At 49.7% G+C, this 15,248-nt stretch overlaps 1 protein-coding gene across 1 annotated transcript in view; it reads right to left on the bottom strand.

Moving 5' to 3' along the window:
- LOC126518254 (uncharacterized) overlaps positions 1-14,999 on the bottom strand; it is a 32,434-nt gene extending 17,435 nt beyond the window's left edge. Inside the window, exons 1-4 of the mRNA XM_055064776.2 lie at positions 14,488-14,999; positions 11,204-11,417; positions 6,102-6,252; positions 613-734 (exon numbers count right to left, since the gene is read on the bottom strand). Of these exons, the coding sequence (XP_054920751.2) occupies positions 613-734; positions 6,102-6,252; positions 11,204-11,417; positions 14,488-14,752 (752 nt within the window). The 5' untranslated portion in view covers positions 14,753-14,999. The remainder of the gene's footprint in view (positions 1-612; positions 735-6,101; positions 6,253-11,203; positions 11,418-14,487) is intronic.
- Between the last annotated feature and the right edge of the window lie 249 nt (positions 15,000-15,248).

Here is a 15,248-nt window from a genome sequence, read left to right as displayed (position 1 = left end):
CCTATCTTGAAAGGGATCTGCATTATGGACAGTTTGCACCAGTGTTGATGGCTTCGTGTGCGCTGTGTTATCGCCGCTTAGTTCGCGTTGAAGAGGCAGTACAATTTTCTCGCTGCCGCGCTTTCTCACTACACAATTTATGCAGCGAGAGTGCGTGGTCATCGAGTGAGATGTGTTGATGTTTGCTCGTGCGCTCGTTATACCATGCTTGTTAATTTAGTCAGCGAATGTTTACGAGCTTCCCGGGCCCATAAGATTGCTATCTTTAGCTCGTATAGCTGTCACCTAATTTGCTATCCCAATTCGCCTTTCAGGAGAAACTGCAATCTTTTTTTTACTGCGGCTTTAATTAGCCAAAATTCAACACTAGAGATTCAGTGGTTGTTGCCCCGCAGGGTGTGAGAGTAGGCGAGTTCACGTGAAAGCTATTTATGCTGCAAATACAAGACGGACTGCACGGTGTAGTTCTGTAGTGTTACATTTCTTAGAAATTTCACTAGAGAAACCGACATTGAAGAATAATTAGAACGAAATGAACATTTGAGCACCTTTGTGTGTGCTCTAAAAGTGAGAGATGAAAACAAATGGCATCCCCAATCGCTCTATACTCACTTGATAGCGTCGGAAAAAATGTCCTGCAGGATTGCATACGCGTACTTTTCGCGGTAATTGTATATTCCGAAAGCTAATAGCGTTTTTCTCGTCGCGTCGTTGCCTTGGACGCCTTTCAGTTTCTGCAAAAAAAAGAGTTAGAACGCATAAAAATACAAGATCAACGCATGCGCCATTGAATATACTAGATAGCGATAACTGGCAAAAAAGAAAAGAAAGTAATGATGATCCTTCTTCGGTGCTTTTTATTCTCATGTCTTTTATTCCTACTATCTTGTATCTTTAGTTTATATTTTACCTTCACAAAATTTTATTTCGGAGCCATGAATACACTACGAAGAGTATGGACTTTTCTTTGGTCCCCAATCTTATACGTAATATTGCAAGCATGACACTTCACTACAATCGGGCCAAGCAGACAACAGAAGGAAAAGAACATCACGTACAATTAGATGACCCTAATAGCTAAGGGGATTTGGACACAGGACGCTTTGGCGTGGATAAGGTGGCTGCACTTGAAGTCATGACTCTTGGTGGAATAAAAAAAAGGAACTGCGATTAGGAGGATCTCTCCACGCTCTGCATCCTCGCTCTTTCGGCCGCTTCACCTCGCAAGAGACACCAGGTCCCGAAGATTGTTACCCTAGGTTTTTGGAACAAGTACACCGAAATATCTTGCTTGTCCTTTCGCGTTGGTTGCTTTGCTGCAAAAGCACATTCCATATATATGCGACTATTCTGTCGTCATAAGTGGGCTTGAACATCGACTAACAAGTCCACGAGCACGTTCCTGCGCCGAATAGGCATTTACTACCCCTTCGAGCAGCGCACACGCATCGCATATAGAAGTGGTTATGCGCGATGGTATTTTCCCTCTCGTTTCTACCCGTTTTCAAAAAGGGAAGTTTTTCTTTGCGTACCTCGCCGGTGTTTCGTCCCCCTGACTGCCGCCTGGTGGTTCCCTTGCTGAACGAATACGCCAACCAATCACAGCGGAGTTCGCGCTGCGCGCACGCCGCGGGATTCCTTGCAACACCAACAGATGGCGCTCGCCTCCACGCATCCGAGGCGCCCGTCGTGTGGGGGAAATAAAAGAGCCGGAAAGCCGTGCATCCACGCATACACGGTAATGAGAAAGCAAACGTTGCGGGTAGAATGGATTCGAATTGCGCTTCTTAAGCGTGCGCAGGCTACCTCTGAAACCACGACGAGTTGAAGGCGTCCGTCGTCCTCGCTAGTAGCAAGCGCCTCCACTTAACAAAAAGCCAGCCCTCATGCGAGCGTGCGTGCATCCATGCGTCCGTGAGTGCGTGAGGGCGTACTCGTGTTCAGATTCTTTATGCACTGACACAAACCTTCACTGAATATAGATTTCGGCTCGTTAGATCCGCTGCCTCTTTCTTTTCCCGTGAGAGTTGGACTGCGCACCGTTCATTTCACTTGGCTGTTAGTTAGCCCCGCTATTTGTATTCTTTCGAATGCTGGGGGACAATGTGATAACGTAATGCTCAAGACCCAACTTCGATCCAGATTGCTCAAGTCGCTCGCTTGCCTCCGTTGCGCGCACTCAGTTTAAACAAAAGCTGCGGACTCTGGACGAGCCTGCATTGTTTTCTAGTGACCAACTCTGCTTGCAGAGCTGTGCTAGATTATTCTATCGTCTGCCTCCGTCTATACTTGCAGTGCCCGCAATCTACATTGTGCCAGTGCCACATTGTACATTGCGCCACCATTGTACATCCTGCTTCTTCTTTAAGCAGTGTGTGTCTAGTGGGGAGGACCGCGGCTTTGATCAGGCATTGCGTCATTTCGGCACGAACCACACCGCGACAACATATGGGGAGAAGTCGCGGTCCCCTAAGCTGGGCCAGGAGTATCGAGTCGGTGCCGTACCGTTTCTTTCTCTTCTGTGCTGCCCAATGCAGTAGAGCTGTCTGCTCTTGCTGCACGTACGACTAAATCATCAAAACGCCCTTCCCTCAGCAAAGTCGATGGCGCATGGCTTGCCGGAATCGGCAGCACGGTGCCTTCTCTGTGAGCACTTACCATGCTGATTTATTGGACGCCGCCGCGGCAAGTGAATCACAGCCACGGCCGCTTTCGTTTAACACATATAGGATCACAGAAACACTGCATCCTTTTAGAAATGCTGCCAAGAACGAATGCGTGCAGAGAATCTAAGGAAAACATATTCAAGAAAAGGTGCTTGCGCAGCGCGTAGCCAGTGCGCACCAGTTGTCTGGATAGTCTTTTGCCCTCGGAGCTGTCAGCATTGATCATCGACTGCATCGTGCCATGGTGTGACGCGGGGTGTCGCGTAATTCATCTGGGGAAGATCGCGGTGAGGCTCAGTCGGTGTTATTTTACTGCAATATCAATTATACGGGCACTGGTCCAATACTTGAGGTCTCGTCATCATGCGCGCGCTAGGTGAGGATGGCGCACCCCTCCTCCAGACCGGCAGTGGCTGCACACGGGTGTCTGCGCGACTGAGCACATTACGCGGCTCGCGTGCGTTATCTCGGAGGTAGGTTGCGGCGGGTGGAAAAGTTAAGGGCGAGCCGAGATGGCTGGTGGCCTCAAGGACGCTGTGTTCTTGCGCACGTTGTCTTGGAGGCCACGTAATATCAAGTTTTGGAGACGAGCCGAAGCCAGAGGCAGCCCGAAGCGTTCGCTCACCGCTGTCGGCCTCTACTTCAAGCCAGCTTTGTGGCAGTGAGTGATCGTGGTCGTCAAGTTAAATGTGTTCGTGTTTGCCAGCAAGTGCGTGAAACCACGCTTCTTAATTTAATCAATAAGCGAATGTTTCCTTTCAATATACATGGGCGAAAAAATTACGAACTTTAGGTCGTTTTGTTACCTAAAGAATTGCTATTCATGTCAATGATTAGCCTTCAGGGTGAAGCTGATTTTTTTTTCCTTGTCAATGCGCCGACGAAATGAATTTGTTCACCCTTGCTCCTACTAACATGCGTACGGTGGCTACTGATAGTGTCTTCCCTTATAACATTTGCGAACAAATCTTTTACAGGTTTTGTATGGTCACAACGTATATAACAGGATGTATCTGTACATAATGTAACACGCAGCTTCTTGCTATAATATGCATATTTGTATAAAAGATCAAACAGCCTAAATCATTAGTAATAAAATGTAGTCTCAGATAATAAATGCCTGCAGCAAAAAAAAAAAAAATCAAAAGGTTGTAGTATTTTCAGTATTTAAGAATATTTCGCCCTATGACGAGACTCTGAAATGGATAAGGGAGTGAGGTCTTGCTTTGTAAGGCAGTTTAAGGCATACTTACAGCTGCAAGTGGGACAGATGCGTCTCTAAAAGTTACCATGCGCACGAGAAAGTCACCAGCTTTTTCACGTACCGAGAAACGACACAAAAAATGGTGATGCTGTGGTGACGTCATGCGCACGACGAAATTACGAACTTCAAGTCGTTGCCTGATGCATTGATATCGATGTCTATTATACGATGGCACAGGAAACTACCAATAACCAAAGTTGAACTGCTAGAGCACCACGCAACTAAACAACCTAAATACAACTGTCCTACGAGCTATCGCCACTCCTGCTTCAGCCTCTATATATATATATATATATATATATATATATATATATATATATATTTCTGTCTCCGCCCCCAAGAGCGGGGCATCGGATCTGCCGGATCGGGACACTACAACAGAAACACAGCAACAAGAAACACATTGGGCGTGGGGCGATCGCCTAACCACGTTCAGAGACATCACCCAACACTACAGACTCGAACGACGGACAGGAACGAGGCCGTAACTTTACGCTTGCTCCGGACACACACCTACCCTAGCCCCGCTATCTGACACCACTGCTATCCGCGTTTATATCCATCAGACGCGTGTAAAACATGCGGACAGAGAGCAACGCTTCGACACATGCTCTGGGAATGTGCCGGCAACAACGGTAATCAAACCAGCTCCGTTCGCGACGCGTCCATAATCACGGCCGTTGCCAGAGTAGGAGAAGGCTCGAGCTCGCTTCTTCCCGACGCCGCCCCGGATGCGGGAGCCGCCGGGGACCTTCTCCGTAGGCGTCGTCGCCGCTGGGAGGCGGCTATCAAAAGTTCAGAGCTGGCAGACCAGCTCTGGGCCGTCGGGCAAGCCGAAGATGCCGCTCGAGCCCAAGGACTTCGAGCCGTCACCTGAGGCCACCACAGCAAGAACTGCCGGACTATTCTTTAATAAAGTTTCTTCTTTTTCTTCTCTCCACCTGGCCCCATGCAATATTTTTCCGCTCCACTTTGCAACCCTTTGCATTGTGTCTACCTAAAACCATAAAGCACGCCAAACTTAGCGTTCAAAAATTATGTAGATGTTATACGTAGTTTCTACTATAGCCACGCAGTGTCCAGTATACGTGGTCACTTTTTCCATACTCTAGCTTTGCGATACCGCACAACTGTACCTCGCCTTGTTGTCCTTGGTGTCTCCGATTTCTTTTCCTTCTTTTTGAGCAAACTCGAACACGTGAGTCTTGAGCAGCCGCGCGGTCACCTACGCGGCCACAAGCAGGACATATAACGACCACGAGGATTATCGTACTGGGACACGTAGTGGTCACGTGGATACGCATGTTCGGTCCCCGGTGGGCACGTATATTAACGCTAGGGGCGCGTAAATTGCGCATGCGCGCGGCTCGTACCACATTTACTCGATTCTAACGCGCACTAGTCTTCAAGAAAAGTCTACAAACTTAATCACACGTTTGCTGTGTTCGAATACGAAACCTACGCTACAACAGCAACATGCTATCCTCAAAGTGATTGAAATTTCTGTAATCCAATCCAATCCAGACGCAGCTGCAGCTAAGGGAGCTGTGGCAGCTTTGAACCCGCTCCGTCAGTTTGTGAGGCTGCCTTGGTATGCAAGGCATCTAATAAATTCGGTACCAGATTGCGCAGGCGGCAACGAAGATGATATGTTCAGGGCTCTAGTGATCAAGGTGCCTTTGACAGCGACGACATTCACGCCCGTTTCACTGCAGACCCACGCAATAGTTTGTCCAAGTGAAAACGAACCGTTCTGAAGAGCGATCAAGAGCATCCCATTTATATCCGATAAGCATGGGTGTGTGTGGTGCAGCTAAAGGCATTGAAATTGTTCTTACTTCTGTTTGTGAGAATGGATTCGCATTGCTACCGAGGGCGCGTAATACTCGAGTTTTTACGGCACGTAGTACCGTGATGCAGTACTGCGCGTGGTATTCTTACACAAGGCAGCATTCTTAAACGGCCATAATGCGCGGGTGTACTTGGTAGGCATTGTCTTCTTCATGTGCCTTTTATTTTGTTCGGGTAGTGGCCTTTATATATTGGAAGGCCGAGTAAGCTATACGTATTGTGCAAATAACGTCTGCTTATACTCTTCCAGAAGAAAAAGCAGCGACAAGGGGCATTAGTGCGATATTTCACACGTGGACCAGGAGGAGTGATGCGCTTACTTGAAGAAGTTCTTTTGCTTTGTTGAAGAGGACCTTCATCTTTGACGCTCTATGCAACAGGTTCAGCACACCATAGTGCTTGATGTTTTTGTTCACAAGTTCGTTTAGCTTCTTCTCTATCCCTGCGCTGACCCCAGCGGCGGTTGAGTACCTGGGAATGAATGAACGAGATCGAAGCTCGTACCCTTGTCACGATGATCTATACAAAGGCGTTTGTTCACTGATGTCCAGCGCACAAGAAATACACTAAGAGGTGGCACTTCAATCAGATTGTTACGCCACACACTTGTGTCACAAATGGCAAAAGATATTTCGCAGTGCCTGCCTACTAATATACAGCGACGAGCGAAATGCTGTAGAGACCACGGCATCAAGAGAAAGAAAAATTGGGTATAGGTTCTATCAGGGAAGCGGCTGCAATAGGGTACACGAAACTACTCGCACGTGCTGCAGGGAGTGTACGGGCGCTAGGCTACAGAAACGGCGTAGTCATATGCACAAGTTACGTTCATTCAAGCAGTAGAAACCTTACGTGCCCAATTGCTGTTTCAGTTAGTGGGTGTACGCCATCCGGTAAAACTTTGCAATCGTGCTGGCTTCCTAATCATACTGGGCCCGTTTGTTTTACAAGTTGGGCCAGGATAACGTAAGGCTTTTGCAATCTGTTTTTATTCGAAATTCGCCAAGGACCCTCTGTGGTAGGTGACAACGACTCCGCCCAAATGGGCGGGGCGCCCGTCCGTGTGTGCTTGTCCCGAGTCATTCCGACCTGTCACTGAATGCCAATGGCGAAATTGTACTAAAAACTGATTGCAATAGTTTTTACGTTATTCCGGCCCCTTTTGGGCGCTGCGGTGAATAAACGACCATCCCCCATCTCGATGGTGGCGCTGGAGGCTGCCTCGCGCCTCTCAAGCCAGCCGCATTACTAGATTGTTGGGTCTCCTGCGCTTGCTTCAGTCTACTGTGATCGCACTCCATAAGGAGACGGACACGCTCCTCAGTGGTCAGAGTGTCTAAATATCTCTGTCTTGCTGCTCGAGTCTCTTCACCCCATTCTCCATGCTGAACGGAAAGCGACCATAGACGAGCGAGTGCGAAGTGCCACACTTGTAGGCCTTCTCCTGATACGCTGGCACAGGTTTTCAGCTCCATAAATTACACCGATACCATGGCGCAGTGAGCCTTCTCAAAACGAGACCAGTTCTCGTCAAATGTACAAATGCAGTGCCGAGCTGCGCCTCTCCGAAAGTGACTCACGAGGCTAACTTCAGCTCCCATTGCGTCACGCGTAGCGTTACAGCGGCGGCCATCTGCGCAAGCCACACATCTAAGATCGAGTATGGGCTTTGGATTGAATTCGGAGGGTTTTACGGCGCCATAACCATGATGTTATTATCAGGCACGCCGCACAGGGAGACTCCTGATTCGTTTTGACAAGCAGGGGAACGTTTAACGTGCCCCAATGCACGGGACAGATGCGTTTCTTGCATTTCGCCTCCACCGAGATGCGACCGCCGCGGCCGGGATTCGATCCCGCGACCTCGTAACAGAGCAACACCATAGCCGCTAAACCGGTGTAGTGGGTGTAATGGTGCAGTGATGTGGCAGCCCATTACCAGCATGTACTCTACGCAACGATACCAAAGTCAAGCGCGTGACATCCATTTAACCTTTAAAAAGCACACATGCTTAGATGCAGCTACTGGGCGTCCTACGGACTAATCTTGTAAACGTGCTCGCTGCCTATGCGAAGCGGGACTGCCGTGGTCAAAGTTGATCGGCGCGAACTGACCTCCCTTTGTCATGCTGCCCGCGTGTCATTATGTCATTTTTGGAACCTGCTTGTCGAAAACGGGGGCGCCAGAACTGAGCAAGCGTGAAATTCCTGCGAGAAATTGCCCACCTGTACAAACGTCGTTCGTTTGTACGACTCCTGACGAGCACAGGTTTGAGTTTGAGGTATTACACCCAGTATGGCTCGGTGAGCCCTCGCAAAACGCGATCACTGCCGTTCGAGTCGACAGCTAGGGGTACTGCCGAGCTATACCCATGCGACCGCCGAGGTGGAGGATAAAGTTAGCTCCGCTAGGTAAGGCGCTACTTAGGTCCTGAGGCGGCCCAACTGGTTCGATAGTGCGAGAAATTTTTTAAAGGTATTAGGATGAGACTCCCCAAAGCGAGAGCCACAAAATTGTTCGTTTAAGTCTTCTTTTTATTTTTCAGTTTATGATAACCAGGTGAGCATTGGGGCCTCGTCATAATTGCCTCCTCCACATTACATATCTGGCAGCAGATACCATGTTTGTAAGGTCCACTGGTGTCTCCCCCAGGACAGACTTACTTTCTTTCCAGGGACCATGTCGGAACGTATTTTTTTTTTCTCTTTTGTGCCGGCAGACGTTGTGAGTGGCAACTCTGTTGAGTTATAGTGTAGCTACAGTTGCGTACGCTATACGCTATAGCACAGCGCACGTTTATTGCACATTTGAAGTGTGCCTGCTAGATCTTCCGATCTCAGAGGCCATATGGCATCGTCGTGGCTATCTCCCGACTTCACCGATAAGTGCTGCTAACATCTCGAACGATTCTTTCGTTAGGCCTTCGACTCCGTTCGAAACGAGAAGCGATCGCAAAAACAACCCAAGCGGCCTGAGGCTAAGCGAAAGCCGTTTGCACAGTCATTTGCTACAAACGAAGTGGATTTTACAAAAACAACGACAAATTCAATTCGAAGCGGGCAGCCGGGACCGCCGCCATGTTTTGGTGCTGCTATGCTGGGTGACCGAAATTCAATACCACCATCAGTCACGTAAATCTTTTTTTATAGCGAAGCTGTATATGGCTTGCCATTTCGCCTGTCCGTCTGTCGCCTGTACGCCGAAAAACGCCCCCTGCGCAACCCCATGCGCATGAGCGAAAAAAAAAGAAGCAAAGAGAAAGAGAGGCGCGCAATTGGCTCCGCTAGCAGTGACGTCGTTGCTCTCCGTCGCAGCCGAGCGCGTGCGCAGAAGTTTCTCTCCGGCTCCGAAATGGGTAGGCCACGCCTCATACGTACTCCTGAGGAGCAGGCAGTTTTCGATCAGCAACACCGCGAGCATAACCGGGAAAGAGCTCGCCTACGCCGTGCCGGGCACACGAAGAAGCTCGTGCAGCCGAGCGCAAGCAGTAAATGCGTACCGAAGATCCGGCAGCCCACCAAGCCGTCGTTTAATGAACCGTCGGGATTAACCCAGTGATAAACAACGGGGCCGCACGTGTCAGCTTCGCTTGTTGACCATCTGTATGGAGTGTATAGGCGGTGTTACTTTTTATGTTATTTTTTTGTGTATGAGCTGGTGGGCTAGACAGCAGCAGCACTCCGCAGATCGGGAAAGTTGGCGAAGAAACCTCGCTTTAAAAAAAAATGTCATGTTGGCCACGTTGTGTAACCACCAGTGAATTGGTTACTATTTCTGCCAGCCAAACGCGCATGGCATGAAAAGCTTCGCGCGTTTTCTTTGTTTCCCCCTAACTGATGCAATAGTCACTGGCTGCCCGCGAGGCGTACTGCTCACTACATGCACAACCAACGACCTTGAAAACGCAATGAAACAAATTTTGTAAATCTCACCTGTACTTAGACCGCAAGGTTCCAGTGCTAAGCACGCGAATAAAAGATTAATTTATGGAGTGGAACGCAATATGACCCTTGTACAGTGTTTTGGCGCACGATAGAGAACTCCTTGTGGCAACTCCAAGAGCCACTCATTATTATCTTCGATCAGCCCATGCGTTACTCAGCGTTTTTTTTTTAAAGTACCGCTTGACATTTTATGAAGTTCATGTTGATTATTTATGGCACTCGCTTGAACTTTGCTTGGAGTCTAAGTCAGCTGGGAAGCAACCCTCATCGGCCAGTCAGCGCAGCTAAATATTTCCACTGAATATGCAAAATTCGCAGATCATAGTCAACAACCGTAGAGCATTCCACGCAGCCTAACTTAGGTTGGGCGAGAGGCGTTTGCCTTAAGGCGGCTGGCAAATAACATGTACTGCTTATAGGCAATCTGCAGCAAAATTTCACTTTGGCTGCACTGCCAATAATAAAATAGTGCACTTGTCTAGTACACTGAAGCAATCCTTGCGAAGCTGCAGGGCCGATAACTGCCAAACTTTCAGATTAGCAGCATTTAAATAGTTCCTAAACTGAGTGCACGTGCACGTGTTGGTTGGCAGACATGACCGAAGTTCCCAGCCTGTCGCGTCCGATATTTTTCAACGCCCAGCGGGCGCACCCGTGTGGTAGCCTTTCTCCGACCTGTTTCGGTTACAAAAACAGAAAATCGATGTAAACCTCGCATGCTGTAGCTGCCGGGAAGGCGTCGGTTTCGGCGTATCGCGTGAGATGGTCAACTGCGGCGATGGACCAGCGGTTACCAGCAGTTGCCCGGGGAAGTGGCCCATACAAATGAAGGCGGACACGCCCAAACGGCCGGGAAGGGCGAGGTAGAGGCTGCAGACCACCTGGCGACGCGGGGGGGGGGGGGGGGGGGGGGGGGCTGAAGATTTGCTAGGGCGTTGGCGATCGGGACACGAGCGAACGAACTTTGGAACTTAGTTGTACATCCTTCGGCAGTAGTGCCACTGTCGAAGACGTTGGTAAGTTCGGAAAGATCCCGAGTACGCGTGCTAGGGATAAGCACGATATGACGCCCCGATTTTCGGAGCGAAGGCTTCGAGGTACATTACCAGCAACCACTCGCGGCCGTCTGAGTAACAATTACGTCCGTGAAACAGGTCTTCGCGAATGGCGAAATGGTGAGCTTGGCGACGCAGCGCGCGAGTGGTCGGTTGCGCTGAATCGTAGAGAAAGTCTACAAGAGCGGCAATCCAGTGGTTTCCTGTTCCGATATCGCGAGCGCTTCGCCACGCATCCGCTCGTATCCTCAATTTGGGCGTATACTTTTACGAGGCTGATTTATATCTGCATTGCATTGCCTGAAATGAAGATTCTCACGGGGCACAAATTTTGCTGGAGCTAGCCTCCAACAGCTGCACTGTTACGCTTGGCCGGAACACGTCGATTAAAGGAGGTTTGTTTGGCTAAATGAATTACTAACCGGATATCGAAGCCGATGCCACCAGAAGTGCGACTGCGCGTCCCCATCGCACTCTGGAACATCGTCCAGCTGTTAGCGACCAGGGCACCGTACAGGGTGTCGCGAGCCATTATGACGTCGCTGTAGTAGACGTAATTGCACAGGCCGTCCGTCGGGATCATGGTGGGGTAGATCGCGAAGGCCCCGACCGTACAGACCAGCTCGTTAACCGAGACTGCAAAGAGGATTTACGAGAACGGTGTTAAAGCTATCTAACGTGTTTCATCTGAACTCAACGATTATTAACGCTAACTGTTAACGCCAGCAGCCACGTCGGCAAGGCTAATTTCAGAGTGGTGAATTGAAAAAAAAAATAATTTTTCACTTTTCGAGCTTTCAGCTAGTGTCCGAGCGGAGACCACGCGGAGCACCTTTCTTCAGTTAAGATGTTGTACCATTTTATCTGGTTCTGCATTGAAAGTGCACCTGCGTTGTCGTTGCGCGAATTATGAGCTACTAGCACAGACACAGGTATGTTACTGTTGACAGCGTGAAACGTGGCCTCCGGGCGGCGAGCGCTGTCCTTGCAGCGCGTGTCGCCCGATCTCTGAGGCCGTTGGTCAAATCGCGAGCTTTTGGCCGGGCGTGGCTGCAGTGGTTGAATCCTCGCGCTCTCCGCTGGTCCCGTCACTGCGGCGTAGGGACGTGCGCACCCTGCGGCGACGTGTCCATGACGCCGGCACCGTGCCCACATGGTGCACGTGTCCCGAACCACGGCAGAGCAAGCACCGCACAGGCCGACCGAGGGAAACCATCCAGGACTAGTTCATTGGCGATTTCGATCTGCTGCAGCAGGCTGTCGAACGGCGTTGAAGACCGTTCTCGATGCGGCAGTTAAGCCGAAGCCTTGCCACTCCTGCTTTCCAAAGGCGGGGCCAATAGAGCCGCTGAACCTTGACCCGGAGTTTCTTCCAGGTCAGCCAATCGCGTCGACGCGTCGGGGCTGTTTAAGGACACTGTTCACACGTGCTTAGTCTGGTAGACGCTCAAAGCCACATCATCGAGGAGCAGCCATTCCCTGTCAAAAGCATCCCGGATATCTTGAACCCTGAAAGCCCGTGTTCGAATATCTCCGTGCAAGAACATTTTTTTTCTTTTTCAATAATGGACGCCATGGGACAAAAGCGCCACTATGATCTCAACATGCTTATCCGCGTCAGTTACAATCTTTCTAATGCAGAAACCGCGTCCTCCTCCACTGCTGCGTTGGAACCTGTGACTACCGTGTCCGGCAGGCATGTGTGACTCTGGATCCTTTCGATGTTTAATTGCCGCTTGGATAAGAAAAATTCCTATTGTTGTTGCAACGTGGTACGGAGCATACAAGCTTGCAGAAAGAAGAAAGAGACAACGTGATGCAAAGGAACAGCGTATAAATAAAACAGAAGATGAGCATGAACACGACGCGTGCGCTATAACGAAAAGAAATGATTACAAAAACAGCAAATGAATGGGCGCACGGCATGTAGTATACGCCATCCGAGCGTCATCCTTGTTTGTAGGCATACATGCGTCCTGTTTCGAATAAATAAAGTGATTAAGTATGTGTCACGTGTATAGTCCTTCCTCAGTCAATGATTCGTTTGCGCTATTCCCAGTGCCCCAATATGCAGCATCAACCAAGCTGACTTTCTCCTAATCTCGCGGGGATATGCTGACCACGTTTAGCCCTACGAAAGTGAGGGGTGCAAGGATAAGTTTACAGAGCCACGTAGGTGGTTTTACGAGCTTTATAAGTGCAAAAGGGTGCGCTTTCAAGCTCACCAGCACCGGACATACAGCTATGACAACAGTACATGTGAGACCAATGTGATCCGACGGTGCCACCATGGGTCCGCGGCATTGATTTCGAACAGGGCAACGACGTGTTGTCGATCGAAAACAAAAGGAAAACACGTTCGCTGCCGTGTAGAGGCGGGCCCCGCATGCGAAACGGCGGTTCAGCAGAGAATAACTCACCTCGCGCGTTTTTTGATCGCGCCTAATATTTACGCACTGTGTGATTACTAGCTAGGTCCAAGTTTGTAACAACGTATCGACATATTCGAAAGCGAATTAACGAAGGACTTACTGTCCGGCAAGTTAGCCTTATGAAACACGCAGTCTCTGCCTATTATATGCAATAAAGATGCGCAGTGCGACGGTTTACAACCATTTTAAGTTTTCAACCTAAGGACTCAACTTCGGACGTTCGGTCGCGGTCGTTTTCCTCCCTACTCCGCGCTGTACGATTTGCAGTAGCGTCTCGGCTACAGCATCCGCGATCGACAAAGGGAAGCCCCGCCGCAAATAGGCGGCCTATTTGGTTAGTGAAGATAGCTCGATTCGGCGGGAGTCCATTCGAAGCGTAGCTACCGCTGTTTTCACTACCTTGGAGTGCGCGGAGTCAAAATGAATTGGTTATTTATGAGCAATTCTAGTGCCCATGCGTGGCAAGATGTACTGAGTGTCAGAGAAGTTACTGTGCAGTAGCATAGGTGTTCATAAAAGACTTACCTACGGCACGAAATTGATGCCTACATGATATGCTCAAGATTTCCAGAAACGGCTGGAAGACATGTCCGTGCCCCTCTATGCTGCCTATTGTTGAACATTGTTAATGGCTGTCGATAGATCCTGCGGTTCAAGGACTGTTTTCGCACACCCGTCCTTCCAGTGCAACCAACACACCTTATCAGACGAACTACAGCTGTTGCACTGTCTTAACACACGTGGAACCGGGGCGTTATTAGAAGTTATCATACTCTTTTTTTATTGTATCACTTCACAATTACTTTCCGAGCACGCTGTATTTATGTAGATATACATATACACACTTCTAGCAGTTAAAGAGGTCGTGCTTGTGCTCGTCCGCGTTTCCTGTGCTGGTAAATGGTAATCTTATGCTGGTAAATGATCCTTCTTTTTTTCAGTAGATAACTCAGTCCGTGCTCTAGCAGTTAAAGAGGTCGTGCTTGTGCTCGTCCGCGTTTCCTGTGCTGGTAAATGGTAATCTTATGCTGGTAAATGATCCTTCTTTTTTTTCAGTAGATAACTCAGTCCGTGCTCTAGCAGTTAAAGAGGTCGTGCTTGTGCTCGTCCGCGTTTCCTGTGCTGGTAAATGGTAATCTTATGCTGGTAAATGATCCTTCTTTTTTTTTCAGTAGATAACTCAGTCCGTGCTCTCATCTGTGAAACTCCTGTGCTCATGTGGAACGTTGGCATAGTCTCACTTAGGAGTGTCATAGCGAAAGGCGCCTACTTACATGTCGTCCTCGTAGTAGTAGTTGGAGTCGTTGGTCTGGGCGTCGGTCTTGGCGTCGGTCTTGGCGTCGGTCTTGGCGTCGGTCTTGGCGTCGGTCTTGGCGTAGGTCTTGGCGTAGGTCTTGGCGTAGGTCTTGGCGTCGGTCTTGGCGTAGGCCTTGGCGTAGGTGTCGGCGTAGGTCTCGGCGTAGGTCTTGGTGTAGGACTTGGTGTAGGACTTGGTGTAGGACTTGGCGTAGTGGGTGACGGCAAAGGTGGAGGAGGCATGCCTGGGGGAGGGACAGCTGGCCGAGGTGTAGCCCGCGGAGGTGCAGGACGCGGAGGTATAGCTGGCGCAGGGATTGTTGGGGGAGGGACTCCTGTTGGAGGGATTGCTGGCGGTGGGACACCAGGTGGGGGGACACCAGGTGGGGGCACATCACGTGGGGGGACACCAGGTGGGGGGACATCACGTGAGGGGACACCAGGTGGGGGGACATCAGGTGATGAGGGGACGTCCGCTGAGACATCAATAGGCGAAACTGTCGAATTGTAAATCGACACAATATATAAGCGCATTGAATACGTACTAGCGAAGCCACTGAATCGTGCGTATTGAGTTTAATTGGTCAATAAGAGTGGCACTTGGTGCGAGCCTCTTATCTAATCGTCCTTCGAAGGCGATGTTTCGCTGTTTCCAGCTGACGTCCCTCGTACGTAGCAGGCCGGGAGGGCCTCTGCATTCGATTATTATTTTATACGACCACCACCACACTCAGGCATA

Source organism: Dermacentor andersoni, chromosome 11, assembly GCF_023375885.2.
Source record: "Dermacentor andersoni chromosome 11, qqDerAnde1_hic_scaffold, whole genome shotgun sequence".
Taxonomy (NCBI): Eukaryota; Metazoa; Arthropoda; class Arachnida; order Ixodida; family Ixodidae; genus Dermacentor; species Dermacentor andersoni.
Note: the sequence above shows the minus strand (reverse complement) of the source record. Positions and strands in the feature narration are given on the sequence as shown.